The sequence below is a fragment of the Globicephala melas genome, chromosome X (assembly GCF_963455315.2).
Source record: "Globicephala melas chromosome X, mGloMel1.2, whole genome shotgun sequence".
In the NCBI taxonomy this organism is placed as follows: Eukaryota; Metazoa; Chordata; class Mammalia; order Artiodactyla; family Delphinidae; genus Globicephala; species Globicephala melas.
Genome location: NC_083335.1, coordinates 116473202 through 116497795, shown reverse-complemented (window position 1 = coordinate 116497795; position 24594 = coordinate 116473202). Strand labels below are relative to the sequence as shown.

The 24594-nt window shown below is 47.4% G+C and overlaps 2 protein-coding genes across 11 annotated transcripts in view; one reads left to right on the top strand and one right to left on the bottom strand.

Annotated features, from left to right (window-relative positions):
* The first annotated feature begins 135 nt into the window (after positions 1–135).
* On the top strand, positions 136–10482 carry HCCS (holocytochrome c synthase). Its single transcript, XM_030845190.2, has 7 exons — positions 136–280; positions 1077–1211; positions 4318–4469; positions 5286–5434; positions 6161–6280; positions 8303–8389; positions 9003–10482. The coding sequence occupies exons 2-7, from the start codon at positions 1109–1111 to the stop codon at positions 9199–9201; spliced, it is 810 nt and encodes a 269-aa protein (XP_030701050.1). The 5' UTR covers positions 136–280; positions 1077–1108; the 3' UTR covers positions 9202–10482.
* An 11280-nt stretch (positions 10483–21762) lies between these two features.
* ARHGAP6 (Rho GTPase activating protein 6) overlaps positions 21763–24594 on the bottom strand; it is a 485744-nt gene continuing 482912 nt past the window's right edge. For 7 of the 10 annotated variants that reach the window (XM_030845192.3, XM_060292330.2, XM_060292328.2 and 4 more), the window contains exon 13: positions 21765–23780. In XM_030845192.3, coding sequence (XP_030701052.1) covers positions 23095–23780 — 686 coding nt within the window. In that variant the 3' untranslated portion in view covers positions 21765–23094. Of the gene's footprint in view, positions 23781–24594 lie in introns of all 10 variants that reach the window. The other 3 variants (XM_030845191.3, XR_009560698.1, XR_009560700.1) reach the window with 3 other exon arrangements.

Sequence of the window (24594 nt, the reverse complement as noted above, 5' to 3'; positions counted from 1 at the left end):
GCCGGGCAGGGACACTCGCACTTATAGGCCGAGGAAGGAGAGGGCGGGGCCTGCTCCTCCGTGATTGACGGAAGCCCTTCCCTTTCAGCCCGCGTGCCCGCCTTCCACGCGCCCGGAAGTTCCGCCTTCGGAAGAGGAAGTAGCGGCGCGCAAGAGAGCCTGCAGTGACCGGGGCAACCTGCGGTGACCGAGCGAGGGGAAGGAGGTGCCGGCGGGTCGCTGCCACTCCGCGCCGGAGTTGGCGGTTAGAGGCGGGGCCGGAGCCCGGGACCGGAGTCAGGTGCGGAGGGGCGGGCTGGCTGAGGCCGTGGGGGTCTGAGATCCTGGGATTCGACGGTAGCACGCGCGGGGACCGTGCCAGGAAGACTCTGGCCGCGCCTTGCCCTCTACTGTCCTTTTCTTCCTTTATCTTTTTTTCTACGCCATACCCTTCCCAGACTCCCAGACCCTCGCTGAGCTCCAGGGCCGGGGGTCTAATCTGGACTCAGTGGGCTTCCTTTCTCCCATCGGATCACCACCTAGAACCCCCTTCTCCCCAACCCCGGGCCTACACCCCCTCGCTGTGACATGACTTCTCAGGGACCTCCTCACGTCACCGCCAAAATCCGCACACCCTTAGAAACGTGTCCCCAAAGGTGGTGTAGATTTCACACTAGTATTTCCCAAAGTGGGTGATATGCTAAAGCTCCACTTCGAGGGCGAAGTGGAGGGCGAAGTGGCGTCCCTGCCCAGCACATTTCCATAAGGATGACGAGGAGGAGAAACAAGCGTTGGCCAGATTAAGAACACTAAGGGGGCTTCCTTGGTGGCGTAGTGGTTGAGAGTCCGCCTGCCGATGCAGGGGACACGGGTTCGTGCCCCGGTTCGGGAAGATCCCACATGCCGCGGAGCGGCTGGGCCCGTGAGCCATGACCGCTGAGCCTGCGCGTCCGGTGCCTGTGCTCCGCAACGGGAGAGGCCACAACAGTGAGGGGCCCGCGTAGCGGGGGAAAAAAACCCAAAAAACACTAAGGGAGTAGTTGGAGCCCAGGCATCAGCATTAATCTATCTCTTTGCTCTGGCACCTGTGAATTTAGACTTGCTTGGATTCAACACTGCGATTCCAACCATGGGTTTGTCTGTATCTACCCCTGATGTTGCAGTTCAGACGTCAGATCATCAGACAGCAGCCCCGCCTTCGGGATGCCCAATGCATGAAGGGAAAATGAAAGGTAATCTACCCTTTGTCTAGGAAATAAAAACGAGAATTCTCAAAAGAATCCTCAGGAGACAGTACAGCATGCTGGTGAGGCGCCTAGGCCTGGGAGTGAGGCGACCTGGGTTCACTCCTTAGGTTGTTACTTACAAGGATGTGACTGTAGACAAGTTACTTCTCTAAGTCTCCACCCATCCTCTGTAAGCTGAGGATATAATAACGATATTTCACAGGGTTAGTGTGATGATGGAGATAGTGCATGAGAGCGTAGGGATTCTTCCCATACATCAGCCCCCACCCCCAGAGTTTGCCATTGTCTACTTCAGCGGTTCTCCCCCCCTCACCCCGCAGGACACCTGGCAACGCCTGGAGGCATTTTTGCTTTGTCATAACTGAGAGAAGAGGGTGTGTCTAATGAGTAGAAGCCAGGAGTTCTGCTAAACATCCTGCAATGCACAGTGCAGCCCTTAAAACAGAGGCCCCAAATGTCAAGAGTGCCCAGGCTGAGAAACCCTGGTCTAGATCTCGCTGTCTTTCTTTACTAAGACAGCTTTACTCCTCCATCCGTTGGAGTACTCTCTGTGTAAAACTAAGGCATTGCCGGGACTTCCCTGGCAGTCCCAGTGGTTAAGACTTCGCCTTCCAATGCAGGGGGTGCGGGTTTGATCCCTGGTCGGGGAGCTAAGATCCCACATGCCTCACGGCCAAAAAACCAAAACATAGGGCTTCCCTGGTGGCGCAGTGGTTAAGAGTCCGGCTGCCGATGCAGGGGACACGGGTTTGTGCCCCGGTCCGGGAAGATCCCACGTGCCGCGGAGCGGCTGGTCCCGTGAGCCATGGCCGCTGAGCCTGCGCGTCCGGAGCCTGGGCTCCGCAACGGGAGAGGCCACAACAGTGAGAGGCCCGCATACTGCAAAAAAAAAAAAAAAAAAACCAAAACATAAAACAGAAGCAATATTGTAACAAATTCAATAAAGACTTTAAAAATGGCCCACATCGGGCTTCCCTGGTGGCGCAGTGGTTGGGAGTCCGCCTGCCGATGCGGGGGACGCGGGTTCGTGCCCCGGTCTGGGAGGGTCCCATGTGCCGCGGAGCGGCTGGGCCCGTGGGCTGTGGCCACTGGGCCTGCGCATCCGGAGCCTGTGCTCCGCGGCGGGAGAGGCCGCAGCAGTGAGAGGCCCGCGTACAGCAAAAAAAAAAAAAAAAAAGGTCCACATCAAAAAAAAAAGTCTTAAAAAAAAAGTCATTGTATGATGGACTTGCTGTTCATTTTTTAAGTGCAAAGGGGAGAATGGAAATGCTTTCATTTTTAATCGGTCCACCTTCCACTTTAGATTGTCCATGTAAAAGTATGGCCTGAATTCACCTGACGTGTGACTTCTTGTTTTAAGACGTGAGGGCAGGAAGCAGTGTTGCATGCTTACTGAGTGCTGACACTCCCTTGTTATAACAGTTATAGCTTTTAGAGCTGTTATATAACAGTTATAGCTGTTCATTCCCTCCGTCAGTCAGCAAGGATTTGCTCCCTGCCCACTCTGTGCCAGGCACTGCTGGGTTTTGTGCGTTTGTTTTTGCACTGAGAGAACAGCAGTGTCCGAAACAGACAAAAATCCTTTGCCTAGTGGAGTTTACATTCTCATCCTCATAATCCTGCATGGTAGGTTTTCCCCCTGTTCTATAGTTAAGGAAACTTTCAAGTCACACAGCTAGTAAATGGCAAAGCCAGTGAAAATTCTGGGACCTTGGATAAGGACCAGTCCAGTGCTCTTCTGGGGTTTCTTCATACAGGAAAGAATGGAGGCAGACTTGGACGAAACAGGTGTGTGCCTGCTCTGAGCATCCCCAGGAAATCACAGAGCCCTGTGTACGGTTTGATTTCATTCGCTGTGTATCCAGGAGAGCCGTCAGCTGAATTTGCATTAGGAAAGAATGTAGGTATCTGTAGGAGATCGAAGGGGCTAGTGGTTATATAATATGAAAAATGTAAACAGGATTTTCTCTGCAACACCCAGCTGGGACCAGTGGCCCAGAGAAGATTGGCACTTGGAATGGTGGCGAGGAGAGGAGATGGAACAAGTCTCCCTCTACCCCTCAGGAGACAGCTGTACAGGGTCCTAGGGAATGAGGGTCTGGGAGGAGAAGCAGAGGAAAGGAAGTGAAAGGAAACATCTTTTTTCGTGTAGGGCACCCAGCATTCAGTGTATTCGTGGTGCCAACTGCTGCTGCTTAAGATAAGGGTTCCTTTACACAAGCGCTGTCTTCCTGGGCCGTAGCTCTCCCAATGCCTGCCCCCCACCTCCTGAGTCTACACCGCCTTCTGGGTCCGCACACTCGCTTCCAACAGTACCCAGGATCCTTGGGCACTCACTACCCTGCCCGCTGCTGTTCTTGCAACTGGAGAGCTTTCCTCTTAAGTGGCATCTGGATCCTACGTGGATTGTGGAACGTTTTCTTTCATGTGTGCCCTTGCTTGATAAACTTGCTATCTGCTGACAGGGAATAGAACCTCGGCCAAGTGCTAATTTTCTGTGCCCTGTTTTAGTCCTGGAGCAACGCACAAGCAGAGTGGCATTCTTTTCTCCAGTAGCCTTTCTGAAGGCTCCTCTGCTCATTTTTTATCTCCTGTCCCCAGTCCCTGAGAGAAGGCCTCAGTAATGAAAGCCTGGCCTCCTGTGTCCCGGTTGGGATTGGATCTTGTCTGGAATTTGGGAACAGAAAATCAGGGAGACCCAGTCACATGTGGCCCCCGGCCCCACGGAGGTTCCTCTGTAGCAGCTCACAGCAGCTACCTTCCACCCCTTACTAAAACCCTGGTGTGGGCAGTAGCTTCTCGTGCAAATGCTGAGGCTTTGGGGTTTATTTTTACTAGGGGAATGACACAGTAAGCCAATGGGTACCCCTTTCTCTTTCAAGGGGCAAGTAAATTTATCGAACCTTTTGCTGGTCTTTAGGATGTTAGAATGTTGACTAGCTTAACTCCTGGCAGCTGTGAACAGTAGCAACCTGGTTTTGCCTGTGCTGGTGGGTCACTAGTCAAACATTCAGCTCTTTGGGCCCAGGATGAGAGAGGCAGATGTCCTGGCCTTTGTGGTGACACTGTTTTTACCCTTCAACTATTTCAGGCGGTGCAGTGAGTGCCGAGCCATCTGACCCAACCTGTGGGAGCAAAACGGACTCTGTGCCTGCGCACCAAGAACGTGCGTACGAGTACGTGCAGTGTCCCGTCACCGGCGCGATGGCTGAGAATAAGGAGAACCTAGATCCTTCTAACCTGGTAATCCGCGCCCGGCCCCTCTTCCTAAAGTTTTTATGCAGAGATGCTTTTACAGACTCCAAGACAAACTGCTAGGACTGATTCTTCTGTCCTTTGAAAACAAAGCAGTCTGATATTCCATCCACAGTGAAAATCTAGAATGTGTCACTAAGTGTAGTTTCAGAGAGCACCTGAGAAAGCAAAGGGCCATCCCGAAGCCCCGGAGTGGGCTGACCAGGAATAAGCCAGGCCAGAGGACATTGCCTTTTGGGATAGAGTTTTAGGAGGGCAGGAAATTCAGTTAGCACAGCTAGAATTCGGAGGTGTTCGTGGTCTGGGGAAACCTTGTAGGCACGCTGCAAGATTGGGGCGCCTCTTAAGGCACACCTGGGTGCCAGCCTGTACGGCAGTGACAAGGGTGGTGCAGTGTCACGTGGCAGCCAGCAGTGGAATGCCATCGAGAAAGCAGTGGTATGCTGCTATCTGTCTGTCTATAAATACACACATGCAAACACACATGTACATACATAGCCCCACCTTCTCTCTTCCAGGAATTTGTAGCAGTTCCTGCCCATCATGGTATTAGTTTTTACTTTTTAATCCTTGAGGAGAAAGAGACCAAATTTTTAAGTACAGCGTGCATTTACCATTTATGAGAGCTCCAAACAACGAGGAGAAACAGCCAGATGACCTGAGAGTCTGCAACTTTGATGTCGCTGGTCTAATAGGGAACCTGTGCTGTGTTCGTGATGCCTTGCTTTCTAGGAAGTAGTTCATTATATTGTTTCAACTTTATATCTCTAACCTTTTTTTAAAAAACCCATTTATTTTATTTAGATGCCACCACCTAATCAGACGCCAGCCCCCGATCAGCCGTTTGCACTATCTACTGTGAGACAGGAGTCATCTATTCCGAGGGCAGATTCAGATAAAAAGTGGGTTTATCCTTCCGAACAGATGTTCTGGAATGCGATGTTAAGGAAAGGGTGAGTGAGTAAGCACATTACTGAGGGTATAAATTTGCTCGTGAATCTAACCTCTTTCACATTTAATTCTTAGATGAATTAAATGTGAAAGAGGTTTTTAATCCCCCAGACGTACAGTAAATGTTTATAATAATCAACTGATTTTTCAGACTCATCAGAATATAAGTGCAAGGCCAATGTATTAGGATTCTCCAGAGAAACAGACCTAACAGGATGTGTATGTCTTTCTATACATAGAGAGAGATTAGTGATAAGGAATTGACTCACAGTTATGAAGGCTGAGAAGTCCTACAATCTGCTCGGCAGGCTGGAGACACAGGAGGGCCGATGTTTCAGTTCAAGTCCTAAGGCAGGAAAAAAACCGATGTCCCTGTTGGAAAGCAGGCGGGCAGAAGGAATTCCCTTTTACTGGCAGAGGCTCAGGCTCTTTGTTCTGTTTCAGCCTTCAGCTATTAGATCTGGGCACTCTCTGCCCATTTAAATGTTAATCTCATCGTAAAATTAACCCATCATAGCCAGTAATAGTTTAAAAAAAAAAAAGGTAACACTACTATATAAAATACTTGGGAAAGGTAGGGAATCCGTGATGCTAATTGAAAAAGTGTCACCTTAAAAATAGATGGATCCTTGATATCTGGGTAAATCTGATTTTTGGTGACTCAATGAAATGAATACATGACATTCTCAGTAATATTTGTCAAGTTTTACCAAAATGTTCTTTCCTAGGTGGACATGGAAGGATGAGGATATTAGTCAGAAAGACATGTATAATATCATTAGAATTCACAACCAGAACAATGAGCAGGCCTGGAAGGAAATTTTGAAGTGGGAAGCCCTTCACGCTACGTAAGTCTGTTTGAAGTCTTAAAAAACATCCTTCCGGCATCTTCCTAATGTCATTGCCACTTTCTATGAAAAGAAATAGAGAAGCATTTTATTCAAACAATGTGCTATTCTGATAAAACATTTTAGGTAGTGGGCCTGTTCCAGACCACCCCGCTCGGCCATGTGAAATGGCAACTAGTTAATTATGCTCGTGGGTTTGGTGAGTCCCAAGTGCAGAAAGGACAGAGCAGGGATGGCTCGTCTCTGCTCCCTGATGCATGGGGTCTCAGCCACCGAGACTCAGGGGTCAGGGGTGGCTTTGACAGCTGTGGGCTGGGATCTTCTGGTAAGTGATACCAGCTGTCGGCCGGGACACTTGCCCATGGCCTCTAAATGTGGCTGCTTCGGCTTCTTCACACCATGGTGGCTGGGTTCCCAGAGCTAGAGTTCCAGAAAGCGGCAGGGAAGCTGCCTCTCCTTTGATGACCGCCTGCCCAGATTCAAGGGGAGGGGCCGTAGACGGCAGCTCTCAACAGGAGTGTCAGAGTCCACTGCAAGCAGAGCATGGGGGTTGGGAGATTCTAAAACGCTCTCTGCCCAAAGGGAGCTGGGAAAACCAGTTTTGTTTGTTGACTCAGCAGCGTTTATTGACTCCCCATTAGGAGCAGACATCAAGAGGCATCTTTGCACACGGCCCTTTTCTCAGGGAGACTAACCAAATGCAGTTGTGAGTTAGTGGCGAAGGGCCATCAGTCTCTTCAGGGCCGCGGTCCTCATGCCGTAGCTGCATCAGCATCACCTGCGGGTTTGTTAAAATACTGAGCGCTGGGCCTCACCCCTAGGGTTTGCGATTCAGTCAGTCTGGGGTGAGGCCCAAACTTAGCATTTCCAGAATGATGGCGGTTTGAGGGCTCCCCCGGAGAAGCGTGGGGCGGAGGGTGGAGTCTCCACGGAGCCAGATTTGACCATGGTCGGTGGCTAATATTTTTAATTCATGGCAAAATGCGAGTGATTAATTTCTTGGGTAAAATCCACTTAATGATTTTTAAGGTGCTGTTTGTTTTTTCATGCTTGGACTCTGAAGTTCATTAATCACTCCCTGGGTGTCACTTGGCCACGCTTCCCCTCTCAGTTCCCCGGGATAGGCAGGCGTCATCCTCCTGGCTGGCTCGTGACGCGGGCTCCGAATGTCTGCAGCGCCTTGTGCTCAAAGCGTGCTGTCGTTAGAGCCGAGAAGGGAAGGAGCTCGGCTAGTCCTCGCCTGGGGGCCCGTCACACTCGGGGTGCTTTGCTCCCTCCCAGTTCATTAGAGAGACCCGCCCAGGCCGAAACCTGTCTCAACAATGACAGCAGCTGCCCAGACAGGTGGCCTCCGGGAGCTCCCCCTCCCTCCACAGGGGCCGCTGCCGTGTGCCTCGTGCTAGGCCTACCGTGACCCCCCAGTGCCGGCGCGCGGGCCGGCGGGCACCTGGGACGTCCAAGCCTAGGGTCTGCCCAGAGGCTGAGTGGACTGTCTAGGCAGAACCTTGCCCTCCGTCAGCTTGTATGCAGTTACTTAAAGAGATGGTTCCAACACTGATGACATTAGTTCCTAGGGAATCAGCCAGCAGTTTTCTTTCCTCACGAAGGCTGTTTATTGGTTTCAAATGAGAGAAGAGTATAGGATTTTCGTATATTCATCTGAAAAAACCCCAGCTGCTCTTCGTGAAAGCGAAGCGTGATGCCCGATGCCTCACACTTTCCTTCCTGAGAGTGTACCCCCACCCCATGTGGAAAGGCCCCGTTTCCTCACTCCTGCCAAGAGCAGTGCAGATGTATGGAGGGAAAGGCGGGGAGTAAAACGTACTTGATCCAGAAGTAAAGCACAGAATTTTTAACGAATAGGGCTACTTGTTTGAATTTTTTCGAAGTTACCTTTCTCTGTAAATGTGGTATTATGTAAAATGCCTACAGAAAAATGTGTATTATTGAGAAACTGCAACACCCTATTTTTCAAGGGAAAGAAAATATTTTAATAGAGTTTTCTTCCTTGGGAATTTCTAGGGAGTGTCCTTGTGGTCCATCACTGATCCGGTTTGGAGGGAAAGCGAAAGAGTATTCACCAAGGGCGAGAATTCGTTCCTGGATGGGGTGAGTGTCAGTGCAGACATGTTCTTTTCTGTTCCTCAGGTCAGGGTCTGCTTTCTCTTGGCAGCAAAACCAGACAGTGGAAGAACTGTGGTGCTAACTTCCAAAACGTCACCGGCGCCCAGCCGTAGACCTGCGCTCCCGCAGGGCGGCCGCTGGCAGGCGGATTGCTCAGGGCGCCGCGGGCTGCTTCCTGTCTAATTCTTACAGGATTGAACCAAGCCATCTTCTGTGTTCTCGCAGCTGTCCCCTCCTCCTCCCGCGCTCCATCTCTGTCCGCCTGTGCAGTCAGCGCTCCTCTTGTAGTCGGATTTGCAGCTCACGCCCGCATTTCTGCAGGACCTCAGCTGACCTCCCAGGCCTGGGCGTCTTTCCGCCGTTGACCTTATTCCCTTGCAGCAGATAAGCTGTCCTCTGATCGGGGCTCCTCCGGCCCTCCAGCCCCACCTGCCTTCAGCGCTGTGGACTGTTCTGACCTCCGAGTCTCACCTCCCCTTAGACGTGGACTCCGAGAGCAGGCCTCCCCACACGCGGCCTCACCGCCTTGCTCACCGCCTAAACCCGAGCTGAACACCCCACCAGCGTTTTAACCCCCGCCGCCATGTTTTCATTCCAGGTACGAGCTGCCTTTTGACAGGCACGACTGGATCGTCAACCGTTGCGGGACAGAAGTCAGATACGTCATTGACTACTACGATGGTGGCGAGGTCAACCACGACTACCAGTTCACCATCTTGGACGTCCGGCCGGCTCTGGATTCGCTCTCGGCCGTGTGGGACAGGGTGAAGGTCTCCTGGTGGCGCTGGACTTCCTAACCACTGCTTTGTCAGACATGGGAATATATAAACTATTTTTTTTTTCTGAGCAATACATTAAACTACTTTCCCCAAACTGAATTGCACTCCTGATATAATGGGAGTGTCAAGGGGGTCATCACACCTTACATGTCACTTAGCAGAGGGCGCTCTGCACGTGCTCTTCTGAGCTCTGTTTCCACCTTGCAGTTGATACTGCATCATTTTAAGTCGTCTTCCCATTTAGAGAAGTGGGAAGCACTCCCTGTAGCATTGCCTGTGTATTTAATCTAGAAAAGTCTGAACAACCTCCGAGAAAGACCTTTGCTTAAAATATGAAGAGAGCTGCTTTTTTCCTCCCTGTTTTCTCTTACATACTGACACGTAGATCTGAAAGCCCATGGGATGCTCAGGAGCTCTGACCTGGTCCAGTGTTTCAATTAAAAGTGTTCCGTTACGCTTTTTAAAACGTCACCAACATTTCTAAAGTCCCTGCGATACAGTAGTGGCCCTGAGGGAAATGCGCTCAGCCAGACTGAAGTGCGTCTGGCTCTGCACATTTTCGCTTCTGTGACTTTTTCACACTGGACCTTGATCTAGAATAATTTCAGCTCCCCCATGACTTGATGATGCACGTGCATTGGAGTATATGTTTTAACTTTTTAAATATTTTTGTTTTAATTCCAATTGTTCTGATATGTAACTCTGCCCGCCCCCCGCAAGCGGGCCTCACTGTACTGGCATTTGACAACTTAATCCCACCCTTGAGTCCCATTCCTTCCCCTGCCTGAAGCCCTTCTCTGCTTGGCCTCATCTGAACCATGAAGGTCTGGCTGAAGTCGCAGTGCTGGGGACAGTCCCACTCTAAAACACGATTATATTTTGTCCACTGTTGTTAGAATTCACAAGGAGAATGTTTTTCCCAGATGTAGAATGGTTGCACCAACTCACTGTCTCCGTTCACATTTGTTTTTTTAAGGGAGCTCTAAGTTTGCCATTGAAATTCTTTAGACCAGTAATCCATACACTGGTTGTTCAACTTACAGCAGCATGTTACAGATGACTGTTGGTGGTTGTTTTGGGTTTTTTTTTAAAGTATTAATAATATGAACTCCTTTCATTTGAGTGCTGTAGTGTTAAATTAGTAGATGGACTTAGCAGTTTGGAGTGATCCATTTGGTATGAATTTCATTTGTTGTGTCTCTTTTGTGTGGAGTTTTAAAAATCCAACAACCCTAAACTCTTCTACATTTCAAAATACTTGTGTGTTTTCAAAGAAAATAAAGCTGATAGTTAACAGGTTTTGAAAATCTTTTAAGAGTAACTTTACACTTATTTCATCAGACAGATGAACTATTTCTAATCTGAGGAAAATAATTACGGTTGGCATGTGTTTTGGTCCTAAGTGTCATTGAGTAAGCATAGGTTAAGGCATTATTATGAGAAACCACGTATTGTAACTGGAAACTGAAAATTGAGCCGCAGGCAGGGAATCACCCCTTTTATAGGGTTCTAGTATTTCTTGAGAAAAACCACCTCTAAAGTAAACTGTCAGGTGAACCTGATGACAAGATCATGTTTGTACACCATTACTCCACTCCGAGAGAAGACTAGAATCCTGGATATGAGAGCTGCTTGGTGTCCAAATTATACTTGATTGTATCCAGGGATCAATACTTCTCTGCTCTGATAGGGGATTTCATTTATAACTTGAAATCAGTTTGGATATTCTCCAGGGTTTTAAACTAAGTCTTCAGTCGTAGACTCTTCAGAATCAGAACAAACTACTGCATCTAAGGCTAAGGATTAGCAAACGAGGTGAGGGTTTAAACTGGGGCTGCAGATGAAAATGCAGCAGTATGCCTAGTGGATAAAGAAAACGTGAGGGAGATGACTAGTGTTCAGCCATAATAAGGAATAAGATCTTGCCATTTGCAACAGCATGGCAGGACCTTGAGAGCGTTATGCCACGTGGAATGTCAGACCCAGAAAGACAAATACCATATGATCTCCCTTATATGCGGAATCCCAAACAGCCACAAGCACCCAAAATCCAGAGCTCGTAGGTAGGACGTTGACATTGATGTTGGCGCTTGCCCGAGTGCGGGGCGGGTCTCCAGTTACAAAGCAGATAAGTACAAAGTACAGCGTGGGGACTATAGTTAGTAAAACTGTAGTGCGTATTTGAAAGTTGCTAAGAGAGTAGATAACTAAAGTCACCACAAGAAAGGAAAAGAAAATTTCTAAGGTGACAGGTGTTAACGCCTTCTTGTGATGATCATTGTACAACATATACAGATATCGAACCATCATGTTGTACGCCTGAAATTATACGGCATTAATTATACCACAATTTTAGAAAAAGAAAAAAAGAACGAGTGTCCTGGAGGCAGACGGCTGGCTTAGAGCCACGACTCAGCCCTTCACTCATCTCAGTATCTCTGGGCCTCAGCTTTCTTGGCCATAAAAAGAATTAATAGAACTGACTTTTTGTTTGTTCACATGGCTATTACAAATACCATCAACTGGGTGGCTTATTAACAATAGAAATTCATTTCTTACCGTTCTGGAGGCTGGCAAGTCCAAGATCAAGGCACTGGCAGATTCAGCGTCTGGTAAGGAGGGCCGGCTTCCGGGTTCAGGGATGGCGTCTTCTTGTTTTGTTCACGTGATGGAAGGGCGAGAGAGCTCGTTGAGGTCTCTTTTATAGGGTAACTAATCCCATTTCTGAGGGCTCCTCCCTCATGACCTAATCACCTCCCAAACCACCTGAAAGCACTTAGAGCCTGCAGCTGGGAAAGGCTTAAAGAATGTCAGCCATCGCCTCATCATCACCAAGGGGGAAAAGGCATGGATGGGAAGAAAAGAAGTACTGAGAAATAATCCCCACCCTCTGACTCCTCCCAAGAAGAATCTGTCTAGAGGGGGGACGGCAGGGCCTCCTCCTGATGTGGAGGATTGGCAGGTACTCAGCTGCTTGCTCTAAGCGAGCTCACGTTATTTAAGATCGCTAAAGGGAAAAGACAGGTAGCAGCAGTCTGACCTTCTAAAGGATATAAGCACAACAGGGTGACATTTGGTTTACTTAATGTGCCAGATCCGCTCGACAAAAATAAAGATTATAATTGGGCCCTTGTGCTTCCTAATTTGAAATGTAGCTCATTGTGTCCTCAGGATCACAAAGGTATCCCGTCCATGGAAACTTAACGTGTACCCAGATTCAACATGGATTGACAGTGTTATGTCTACTGCAAGTAAAATGGACCAAAGATCATTTCAAAAGCAACGTATTCCTCCTTAAGGTAAAATTTTCAAAATTACATAATTTCTTAGATATATAGTATATTAAAGCAACATATCTCACTTCTCCACCCCTCCCCCCAATAACAGAAATAACACATTTTATTGCTGCAATGGAGGGGAAGCCATAGTATCTTAAATAAAATTCTCTGCCATTTGTATATGTGGAAAACATCTAACTTCATGCTTCTGTACTCTACTCTCTTGCTTTGAAGAGAAAGCTGACAGCACTTTCTGCCAGCTTTTAACACACACCACGTGGCAAGCATGCCACTGTTTTTGTGAAATCATAGCAGGTACTGGAAATTCAAGTTTCTAAGACAAGTTTCTTCTTGGGGAGCCTGTATCGATCTGGGGGATGAGGCTTACATTTATAATTAGCTTTTACTTAATGCTTTAACAGATACATTGTCACATGTGCCAGGGGCTGCAGAAACTATTCATGTTGAGTGGTATAACCTAGGAATCGTGAGAAGAGAGACGATTTCACAGCAACAGTGGAGTCCTGATGGATGCTTAAAGGTTATCATTTTGGAGCTCTGTGCGGAATTGTCTTTTATACACATTGCTATTCCTTCTACATTTAGGATAAGTTAATGGGATGAGTTTCTGTGGCTCTTCAGTGGCTGGGTATGGAATAGTATCAGGATGCTTTTGGCTGCAAGGAAGAGAATCCCTGCTGGGACTCACCACCATAAGTGCAAGACTGGGCATGTGCCTGGTCCATTGCGTCTCTCCCGATGACTTCCTTCCAAGCTCAGTTTCAACCTCGTCTCAATGGGCTGATTTCTTTCATCATCATCAGATGGCTTCTAGTTGCTGTCTGAGCTTTCCGATCCTTATTTACGGCCAGTGGATATGAGGCGGGGTGGGAGGGGGAAGTCTCCCACAACCAATGGAAAATAAGTTTTCTCTTTAATCGATCTGGGCCAGTTTGGCATCAGGCCTGGGTCCTCACACCCCTCACCTTTTACATTCCCAGGGGAGGGCCTCGTGCTTAGATTAACCCAGACGAATCATTTGGAGAAAACTGCAGTGCCCACTAGACAATTATATCACTAATTCACTGAAAAATCCCATCCTTAGTTGTCATTTCATTGAAGTATTTTTTCCTTCACTCTCTTAGGTTGCATTTCCAATCTGGAGATGGTGGCTAGTGGAAGAGAAGAAGAAAGTGTTGGGCTTCTTCATTTCTAGACTGATCTCTGCATTGGCTAGGGGGTTTGAACAATCACTTTAGGTCTATAAGCCTCACTTTCCATAGATTCTCTTGAAGGTTCCTTTCTGACCAGAATTCTAGGTTTTATGTGGCCTATTTCTCTCACGTTCGATGGACTGGGTTATGCCATGTGTTATGCTGAAAATTTTTAAGCTCAGGGAAAATAATGTGGTTTGAAAACCTACTTCAAACTAGTTTTTACATAAAGTACATCAACGGATGCACTCTTTTTTTTTTTTAACATCTTTATAGGAGTATAATTGCTTTACAATGGTGTGTTAGTTTCTGCTTTATAACAAAGTGAATCCGTTATACATATACATATATCCCCATATCTCTTCCCTCTTGCGTCTCCCTCCCTCCCACCCTCCCTATCCCACCCCTCCAGGCGGTCACAAAGCACCGAGCTGATCTCCCCGAGTGGATGCACTCTTAAAAGACTGTATTTCAGATAATTCCTGGTTAACCAGTGCTTTCCTCTTCCTCTATAAAATGTGCTGGCTTAGAAACAACCCAAAAGTCCACCAACTGATGACTGGACAAACAAATTGTGGTCCATCCATACAATGGAATCTTATTCAGCCATAAAAAGGAATGAAACACTGATATATGCTACAATGTGGATGAATCTTGAAAACATTATGCTAAGCAATACAAAGGGCCAAATATGGTATGATTCCATTTATAGAAATGTCTAGAATAGGTAAATCTATAGAGGCAGAAAGTAGATTAGTGGTTGCCACAGTTGGGGTGAGAGAGGAACGGAGAGTGACTGCTAATGGGTGTAGGGTTTTCTTTCAGGGGTGATGAAAATGTTCTAAAATTGATGGTTGCACAACTCTGTGACTAGATTGGAAACCACTGAATTGTACACTTTAAAGGTGTGAAGTGTCTGGTATATACTTAGAGCTCAATAAATCTACTTGAAAAAAAAGGAAAACAATGTGCTGGCTGGTCCCTACAGCTAACAGATGCCCCTCTGCTCCTAGTAACCGAGTAGTCAGTCTACCAAGAATCAGTAACTTAATTAAACAAAACGAAAGACGATGCATAAACCAAGTCTGTACATACTAAGGAGTGATTCAGAAGGGTTTAAAGGAGAATCACTAAAAATACTGCCATGAAACTGGAAAGCACTGGGGAAATCCTGTAAACATCCAGAATAATTCTTTGCTCACTGCTTCGCAGTGGTTTCTACACTTTGCTGCAAAGAAACTGGAAGCGGGATGTTAGACGATGGCTGTGGATGAGCTAAGAAGCGGGAGGTGGGCTGCTGACCCTCCTGCACCCAGAGAAGGAAACAGCCTCAGCTCCACGTTGGAAGCTTAGCAAATGGTGTCCTTTTGTGCTTTCAGTTAAAACGTAAGGCAAACTCATTTTATGATTTCCTGTTTCATCTGACTTAAAAAAATATGTGACCACCTAGAGGGGTGGGACAGGGAGGGTGGGAGGGAGGGAGACGCAAGAGGGAATAGATATGGAGACATATGTATATGTATAACTGATTCACTTTGTTATAAAGCAGAAACTAACACACCATTGTAAAGCAATTATACTCCAGTAAAGATGTAAAAAAGAAAATGACTCGATACTGTTCAGACAAAGTATTGCATTAGGGCAGCATTTTGGACCTTGCTGCCTTTCCCCACTCCACCTCTCCCCATTCCTTGGTTTCCCCAGCTAGATGCTCTTCAAAATTGTGTGTAGATCAGAATCCCCTGGAGGGCTTGTTAAAATGCAGATTGCCTACCGCCAGGGGTCCTGATTCAGTAGGTCCCGTGAGAATTGGCACTCCGAGAGCGTGCCCAGGAGATGCTGACGCTGCTGACGCTGGGGCCAGGGTTCGAGCTTCCCGTTCCTCCTGCATCCTTCAAATCCTCTGCACTTCCACACGCCCCATCTTTGCGATACATTTACAACGGCCACGTATTTACACAGCCGTGGGTCAAAGTTCCAAGTAGGAAATGTGAAAGCAAATGTTACGTGCAAATGCCACTTGTCCAACGTTGCTTATTCCCAAGTCGTCCTTGAAGTTCTCCCACTCCCCTCAGTTCTAAATGTTGCAGAATTCCACCTTTGTCTTAATAACGAAAACCTTTCCTTTGAAAGCTCATCTCACATCGCTTTGGTAGGTGACGATGGGGGCGGGGGAAGGTGACAATGGGGTGAAGACAGTGCCCACCCAACGGGGACACAGAAAACCCCTCTGATACTGGGTACTTCTTCTATGTGAATCGTGGTCTCAAAAGGCAAACGCTTTCCTGGTGGCCGCTCCCCTGAGCTGCACAGGTGTTCTGGGTCGTCTCTGCTGATTGAGCTTCTTCACCACATTCGCTTGCAAGGGCGTAACAAAGTGCACAATCAGAGTGGTTTGAACACCAGAAATGTATTCCCTCCCAGTTCTGGAAGCTACAAGTAAGATCAAGATGTTGACAGAGCTGTGGCCCCTCCGAAGGTGCTAGAAGGTCTGTTCCGGGCCTCTCTCCCAGGTTCTGGCAGTTCTTGGCTTGTGACAGCAGAACTCCAGTCTTCACAAGGCGTTCTCCCTGGGTATGTGTCTGTCTCTGCGTCCAAACTTCCCCCTTTTTATTAGGGCAACAGTCACGCTAGATTAGGGCCCACCCTAATGACCTCATCTTAAGTTGATCGTCTGCAAAGACTCTCTTTCCAAATAAGGTCACTCACAGGTACTGGGGGTTAGGACTCCAGCACCTTTTCGGTGGTGGACACAGTTCAACCCGTAACATTCATGTTTGCAGAATGGCTGTGAAAAACCTCACCAGCGCCAGGCCAGCTTGTCCCTCTGGCGTCTGCGCTCTGTCACTGCTGAATTGCTTCTTTGTTTGCACACTTTGCTCGGCAGTGACATTGCAAACCAGAACTGCCTTGGTCCCTAGCAAGTCTTTGCCCTTCTGCCAAGCTCAGCTGTGCTCATGGCCACAATGGCATCCGCCCCTCCAGATGGGATAAGCGGCTGATGGTGGCCAGCTCACCTCCTGCGAAGTAACAGGAAGAAAAACCAACCAGGCGACTCATCTGCCCTCAGGTGCCCCTCATGACTGAGTTTCCCAAGCAGATTCTGGACCCAGATCCTTGGTCTTTGACCAAGTAAAGTGATTTTACTTTAAGAAGACTCTGACCACTGAGTTGCCATGTTTCTTTCCTGCATGAATAAGCGTGTTTCTAATTCCTTCTCTAATTCATTTTACCCTTGTGGAGAAGAACACTCAGAATCCCAGACTTGGCATAAAGATGGTTTTAAGCTGAAGACATTTGAGATTCAACAGATGCAGAAAAAAGCCTTCCTGAGCTTCCCTTATCTGACTAAAAGCAACTTCTGGGAAATGACGCTACCATAAATCCCCTCGCTGGGGGAGTTTTATGGTCCTGATGGAGACAGAAAGACTGATCTTACCTGTATAGACAACCATTATCAAAAACTTTCTTATCTCCTGTCTGCTCTCCTAAAAACCCGTTTGTTTTTCTTAAATAAACCTATTTGTTTTTCCCTTAGAAGCTGTTTCTCCCCATTCCCTTTTCCCTGCTAGGTTACGTCAGTAAACCTTTAACTATTTAAGGACCCAGATAATTCTTCTGTTGGTTCCTGTATGCATATGAAATAAACCCTTTTCTCCTGTTAAAGTGTCTTTTGTTTAACTGGTGATTAAACACCTACACCCTCTAAGCAAACGTGGGCATCTTGTTTGTAAGGAAACAAGAAACAGCTTTGCTCCCCCTAGTGGACAACGGAAGGTTCGGTCCAAACAGCAGGTCCGCACACTTGGATGGCCCGCCACCAAATCCTGGTCCTGCTACCTTCCAGCTATGCGGCCTTGGGCAACCCATTTGAGTCTTTTGTGCCCCCTGGAAAATGAGAATAGTCATGGTTCCAGTCTACCGCTTGTGGGGGATGAAATCAGTTAATGTGAGTGAAACTTAGACCGAGCAGGTGTCATCAATAAACGTTAGCTCATCGTACCTGCATTTCGCAGCCGAGGGCCCCAATTAATTTTTCTAAAGTGATCTCACATGGGACACCAATTATACTGCCAGCTGTTGAATACGTGTTGTATGGCTGCCGCAACTCTAGGTATTTTCTCACTTAACCCTCAGAACAATCCTGGGAGTTGGGTGTTATTATGCTTCGACTACTCTGAGAAAATGGAGAATTAGCCACTTAAAGTAACTGGTACCCAGCTAATGAATGATAAAGCCGGTAGTCAAGCTGTGTTCTCTCTGACCCTGAAGCCCACACTTTGAAACGTCACTGTTTCTTCAATCATTAAATACTTACTGAGCGCCAACCAGGAACCATGGAAATACACACCTGCTTCTCACGTTTACTATGAAAGTTTAAATCTTAGGACTGAAAAGGTGATGATGCATCACAGGCCACCCGCCCGCCCACAGTGTCTCCGTGCTTGCCATCAGCTTCTCCCCAGACTGTCTCCTCCTTTCTCTAAAAACCTTTTTATCTGGAAAATAAAGTCCTACCTTTGTACTCGCCAGACGGTGGGCGGCCTTGTACTTTTTCTCCACTGCGTGGTAAACTGCTCGATCGTATTTCTACACATACGTTCAGCCAACATTTATCAGACACCAACTCTATGTCCGGCCTCTGCCAAGTCCTGAGGACGTAGTCCCCAGCGTCACGGACAGAGTGGGAATGACCTACGGATAAAAATGTACGGCCGTACCCATAATGCACAGCGACGCTTGTTAACACGGCCACCTGCGCCAAAAGCCGGAGTAAGCGGCGATTCAGCGTGTTTGTGGGAGGGGAGGAGTCAAGCTAATTTTACAAGAAAATTAGCATTTGACTGAATAGGAAAAACAAGGAAGAGCATTCGAGGCCCCTGGGACAGAGGCAGGAAAGCGTGTCCTGTCCGTGGGAATGGGGAGTTTTCTGCACGTGGCCAGAGTATATGGGGAGAGATGAGACGCAGACGGCAGATCGAGACCAGATTGTGGAGCGTTTTGACGTCATCATGAAGGATGTGGACCTTGTCCTGTAGGCCAGAGGGAAAAGCTGGCCCCGATGTTTTTTAAGCAGGGACGCGCCTACGACAAAATGAGTCAACAAGCCTGGGATCCCAGGGAGGCTGCTGGTGAGACTCCCTGGACGGAGAGGTGGGTAGGGGCTGGAGACCACGTGGCTCCACGTGGAAGTCGAGGCTGCAGTTGGTCGTTCAGGGCTGTTGAGGCACCGTGGGGCGTTCGGTGTAGATGTCAAGCAGGCTGTTGGGGACCTAGTGGCTAGCAAGGCTGCAGATCAGGGTGGCCACACTTAGCAAATAGATGCTCAGTTCAACTGGAATGTCAGATAAACAGCAAATCCTTTTGCAATATTTGTGTGTCCCATGCAATATCTGGGACAACGAATCTTTTAAAAGTGTAAGTATATCCCAAATGGTACCTGAGATGCACTAAATTAAGATTAGTCATTTACCTGACATTCCAGTTGAACTGGGCTTCCTGTATCTTACCTGGCGACCCTGAGAGGTAGCAAGGTGGCACACTCTGGATCCTGGCCCCTTTCCCTACCATGCCAGTATGTGGAGCTTTTATTACTAAACCTGGGATGGCCCAGGCAGACTGGGATGAGTCTGAGTTGCTCACTCAAGTCTGAACAGATGTTGCTCAAATTGAATTGAGAGAATTTTCCGACCCTTCTGAAACCTGCGGGGGCCTTCGGTTGGGGCTGGTGCTCTGTGCACCGTGAGGAACCGCAGACCACGCCAGGCCAGGGGTCCGCACCCCAGAGACCACTGTCTGCAGCTCCACGTCTTCACGACGTCATCCGCTGCCTTGACCGTGCCAATGAATTCCAACCTTTATTGGAACTTTCCTGTGGTTTGGATTTTCTTCTTGAGAAGAATATTTGCTACTGATTTAGTCCTGTTTTAAAATTCTGTCCGGTCGAGATGTTGTCCTGTTTTCATCTCTGTGTGACTCTTCCTCAGTCATTTCCTTTCTTCTCAGTTCACTTGAGTCCACCTCCTGCAGTTTGCTTATCAGAGCGACATACACCACAGGCCTGGACTCGGTCCTGACCTCTCCTTAGATTTAATCCCAATGCTGTTTCTCTGTCAAGCAGATGTGCATTAAAATGTGCATAAGAAAAGAAGCTGGGCTTATTTAGAAATTTCTTCAATTTGCACAAACTCCATTGGTAGAAGAGATTTTCTTTTCTATAAAAACCCACAACAAACATATGTTAATAGCTTCTTAGATCAAGACAGATTCCTATTTGGCCATTTCTGCCATCATTCTGCCCCATTGGCAGAGACACAAAAACGGTGACTGAGTATTCAAAGATGCAGAGACATCTGTGGCACGTTGGAGCTTTTTTCTTTTCTTTTTTTCTTTTGCAGTACGCGGGCCTCTCACTGCTGTGGCCTCTCCCGTTGCGGAGCACAGGCTCCGGACGCGCAGGCTCAGCGGGCATGGCTCACGGGCCCAGCCGCTCCGCGGCATGTGGGATCCTCCCGGACCGGGGCACGAACCCGCGTCCCCTGCATCGGCAGGCGGACTCTCAACCACTGCGCCACCAGGGAAGCCCCTGGAGCTTTTTTCTTGATTGTAGGATCTCTTTGCTCCCAGGAATGAGTGACTTCAACAGCCTGTTAAATGGTTTTGTCCAAATTGAAAGAGTTTTTTTTTTTTTTTTTTGTCTTGTCAGGTATTATAACGTTTACAAGGTGTTAGAAATGACTCCAATTTTGACTCAGGTCTTTGGGGCTTGTGTGTGTGTTTTAAAACAGCTTATTTTCAGGCACAGAAAACAAACGTATGGACACCAAGGGGGGAAAGGGGGGGTGGGATGAATTGGGAGATTGGGATCGACATATATACACTATTGATACTATGTATAAAATAGATAACTAAGGAGAACCTACTGTACAGCTCAGGGAATTCTACTCAATGCTCTGTGGTGACTTAAATGGGGAGGAAATCCAAAAAAAGGGGACATACGTATATGTATAGCTGATTCACTTTGCTGTACGGTAGAAACTAACAACATTGTAAAGCAATTATACTCCAATAAAAATTAATTTAAAGAAACAGCTTACTTTCAATGTGATAAAGGCATCTGAGAAACAAGCTTTCACTCGCTAAGCTAAAGTTAGGGCCACTGGGCTTAAACCATCTAAAGAGAAAGGGAGAGTGAATATTGTTCAGTACATGTACGTACATGGGCATAAACAGGCACAGCACACACACACACACACCACAATTTAATTATATAAAAAATATTCCGAGCCATGTTTTCTGGACTATTCTTGATCTATTAATAGATAGACATACTTTACCTTTTGTGACACAGACGTCAACCTCAGGGCCATCTGACCTGGCAGTTTAAAAAACAGGACTATTAGGGCAAGAACCTGGTGGGGGGGGGTCCCATATATCAGGCAGTTGAGTCCAGAAAGGAGACAGAGAGCTGGCCAGACTGGTGTCAAATTCAAAGCCAAGAAAACAGAGTCAGCGGGAGGAGAAAGAGAAGAGGTGGCACAGGAGAGCAACCTGTGGTCCACAGTCAGACAGCGTTTGCTCTGGGTCTTGTTGGCAACTTTGGGCTGTGTGTGGGCAGCCAGGAGGAACCAGAGGCCGGCAGGCGAATCCCTCCCGAGTTCCTGCCAGTGGCAGAAGTGCTGGACCCAGTGACAGAGCTTGAAGATATCCTTATCGTTCCCCCGATAAGAGGCATCAGATAGCATTTTTAGACTTCATTATTTCAGCCCGGAAGCAAAAGGAGCATCTAAGGCCTATAGTGCAGATGTAATTTACAAGGATTGTGTTGGGCAACACCTGTCCAGCAGGTGGGAAACCTGAGTTCCCATCCTGGAGCAAACCACTTCCTCATCGACAATTGAGTTTCAAATGAGTGACAATCAGCCTTCACTTGCTTCAGCGTCACCGGGTTACGTCCCCAAGCCACCTGATATTTTTTACTAGCTCTTTAGCTGTGTATGTATAGTACTGCCGGTATTTATTACACTTGGACTTGGGGATAGGGAAGTGTACGTTTGGAATGGGGTGCGAGTTCATTCACTAGATTTAATGCCAGGGAACGAAGGCTTTGCTTAACTTTTTATTCATTATGGCACAAGTAAGAAATTTAGGAAACACCACTGAAAATGTCATCGCCAATATGAAAATTAAGAGTAGCATGTTTTATAAAAAAAAAAAAAAACATCTTTTTCTATGATACACATTCCCTTATGAAGTGAAAAAAAATTTTCATAAAATACTGAAGCGAATTGCCACCCGCTGGTCAAAAATTGTTTTGCAGTTGAAAAACTTCAAATTTACTACTGCACTATGGTAGGAACACTTTACACTACACGTAAAATTACCAAAGAAAACATTTCCTCAGCCTCTGGCACAATGTAAATACAGAGCTTAATCTTTTTCCAAATATGATTTACTTCACAAAGCACTGCATATAATTTGGTTAATACTGATTATGGGGCAAAAGGAAAAACCATGTTCTGTAACTTGAATACTCTCTTTTGACCCTCAAACACTTTATAGTTGGATTCCAGTTTGCAGTTTTGAAAAATACATAAAAATCGTACATTATAAATATATATTATATATGGTCTATATAAAATTGAATTTGACCTAGAATGGGAAGGACAACTTCTTAATTATTCTTTCTTTGTCAGGCACGGCCTTTCTCTCTGAATTCTTTCTAAACAGATTCTAAAAATATATTCCATACTGTACCAAATTTAATATTTTCCTTAAAACATATTCAACATGAAAAAGCATTCAGTGACTATATTTTTTCGTATCTCACTACTATAGAAAAATATGGCTTCTCATATTCTGTTTTATTTTGTTTTGTTAGTGTTTTCCTCAGGCATCGAAGAAAGGGCTGTCCCCAGTTAAAAAGCTACGGCCAAAGCACAGAAACCTGCTTGTGCGTATTCTAGAACACTCTATAGAATCTCATTACTTAGAATAAGTGATTTAAAAATGTGTTCCTTCTGTTTTCTGTGAATATAACATATAGGATTATCATACATAATCTGTTACAGAATATACAAGAGTCAAGACTGAAGACACATAAATACAATTAAGCTATACCAAAGCAAGAGCTTTATCTTATACAGAGCCAATGTGAATAGCTTTTAGATTGGATATTAGCATCCACTTCTGGTTTTGTTTTTTCTGAAGGCTGGCTATGCAATAGAATCTTATTATAAATGGCCAGGGTCCTAGTGCTCTATATCTTTAAGTGAACTGACTTTTCTCGTGTTATTATTTTTTTTTTAAGTGTAAAAGAAGAAAAACAAGTAAGTGCCCAATTGTCCAACCCCACTTTTTCCCCTACGGAGTGGAAGAAGGCTGTGTGGGACGTGAGGGCTGAGCGTGGAGGGCTCATCTCATACCAGCGTTTCCGGGAGGGCATCGGGGTTGTCGGTGGATAAGAGCTCCCAGATCTGCCACCGCTCCCTCTGCCAGTCGAGCCAGCTGGGTTCCCCCAAGGTCTTACTGTTCCGATCGCTGGCGGGACTGGGGTAGGCGCTGCTCGCTTTCTGCTGGGCGGCCTGACGCTCTCGCTCGGCTCTTTGGATTCCCTCTTCCAAAGCTGTTCCCGAGCCTCCTTCTGGCTTCTGAGGCCTCCACAGCGGCGGCTCCGCGGGCTGCTGGGCCGATGCTAGGGCCTGCTTCCCTGGACCAGGATACGGAGGAGGAGGCCTCTTGTCGCGCCTGGCACCCTCTGCAGGTCTCTGGTGCAGAGGCTTGGCTCTCCTCTGCAGCCAGGCCGCCTCCGGCTCGCGCTCCGCGAGGTCTTCGGTCCAGCACGGCTCCGGCCTTGGCCTTGGCGCGCGCCTCCCGCCCCCGCCGCCCTTGATGGGGGGCGTGCTGCAGACGCGGGCCACGGGGGCGTGCGCCCTGCACTCGGCGATGGTGCTCGTGGTCTGAGTCCTGCCAATGACCTGCGCACTGCTGTCCAGGTCCATGGGGCTCCCCTGCCACCGGGGCCAGTTTGGGGACAGGTTCCCTTGCGAAAGAGAACACGGCCCCGGTCGGAGGGAGCTGCTTTCAAAAATGTCTCCGTAGGAACCTGGGAGCCGGAGAGAAGGACGAGAAATGGAATTGGTTTGTAGAGCCCCTGTCGGGATGCCCTGTTATCTCCTTCCTACTGCCAATTTCAAAAACTGAAGAAGTGCTGACACGCTTAGTTGTTGTTGCCTAAAGTGAAAGACCTCCTAGTAAGAGACACGTGCAGCGCTTTTGGATTACTGGCGCAATTCGCGAAGCAGCTCCAAAGACAGATGCCTGGACTCTGACAGGTTAGCTGTCAAATGCAACCGGATAGTCCTTGGCCCTAAGTGATGTTTTAGGAAAGCCCCCTTCTGCGTGGTTATGAAAACTTCTCTGAACCTAGAAGGTGAAAGGAACATTCCCTTCCCGCTCAGCGCAACTTGCAATCCAGAGGAGACACAAATGTTTCCACGTTTCTATTGTGTCAATTAAAGCTGTAGGAATAAATGAGATGAATCAAAAGTGCCTCATCTGGTGCCAGAAGATAATGAAGACAGCAGCCGCTGTGTACATTCCACCACCTCCACTGTGGGAGAGACTGGCTCGTTGTTCACCAAATCGTCCCCTTTCCTTACTGGATGATATTTCCCAGCCTCCGTTGCAGTTAGGAGGGCCACATAAATGAGGTCTGGCTAACACATGTGCAGAGGTGTGATGTGAGCCATTTCTAGGCCTGGTCTAATAAAAAAATGAACAAACAAACAAACAAAAACCCAAATGCACTCCTAGTCTTTTCTGCTTGCTCCCTTCCTTTAACTTCTAGCCCAGGATGGAAAAACCACGGAAGACTCCAGCCTCTGAGGATGGGGGAGCCACTGGCTAGACGGAACTTG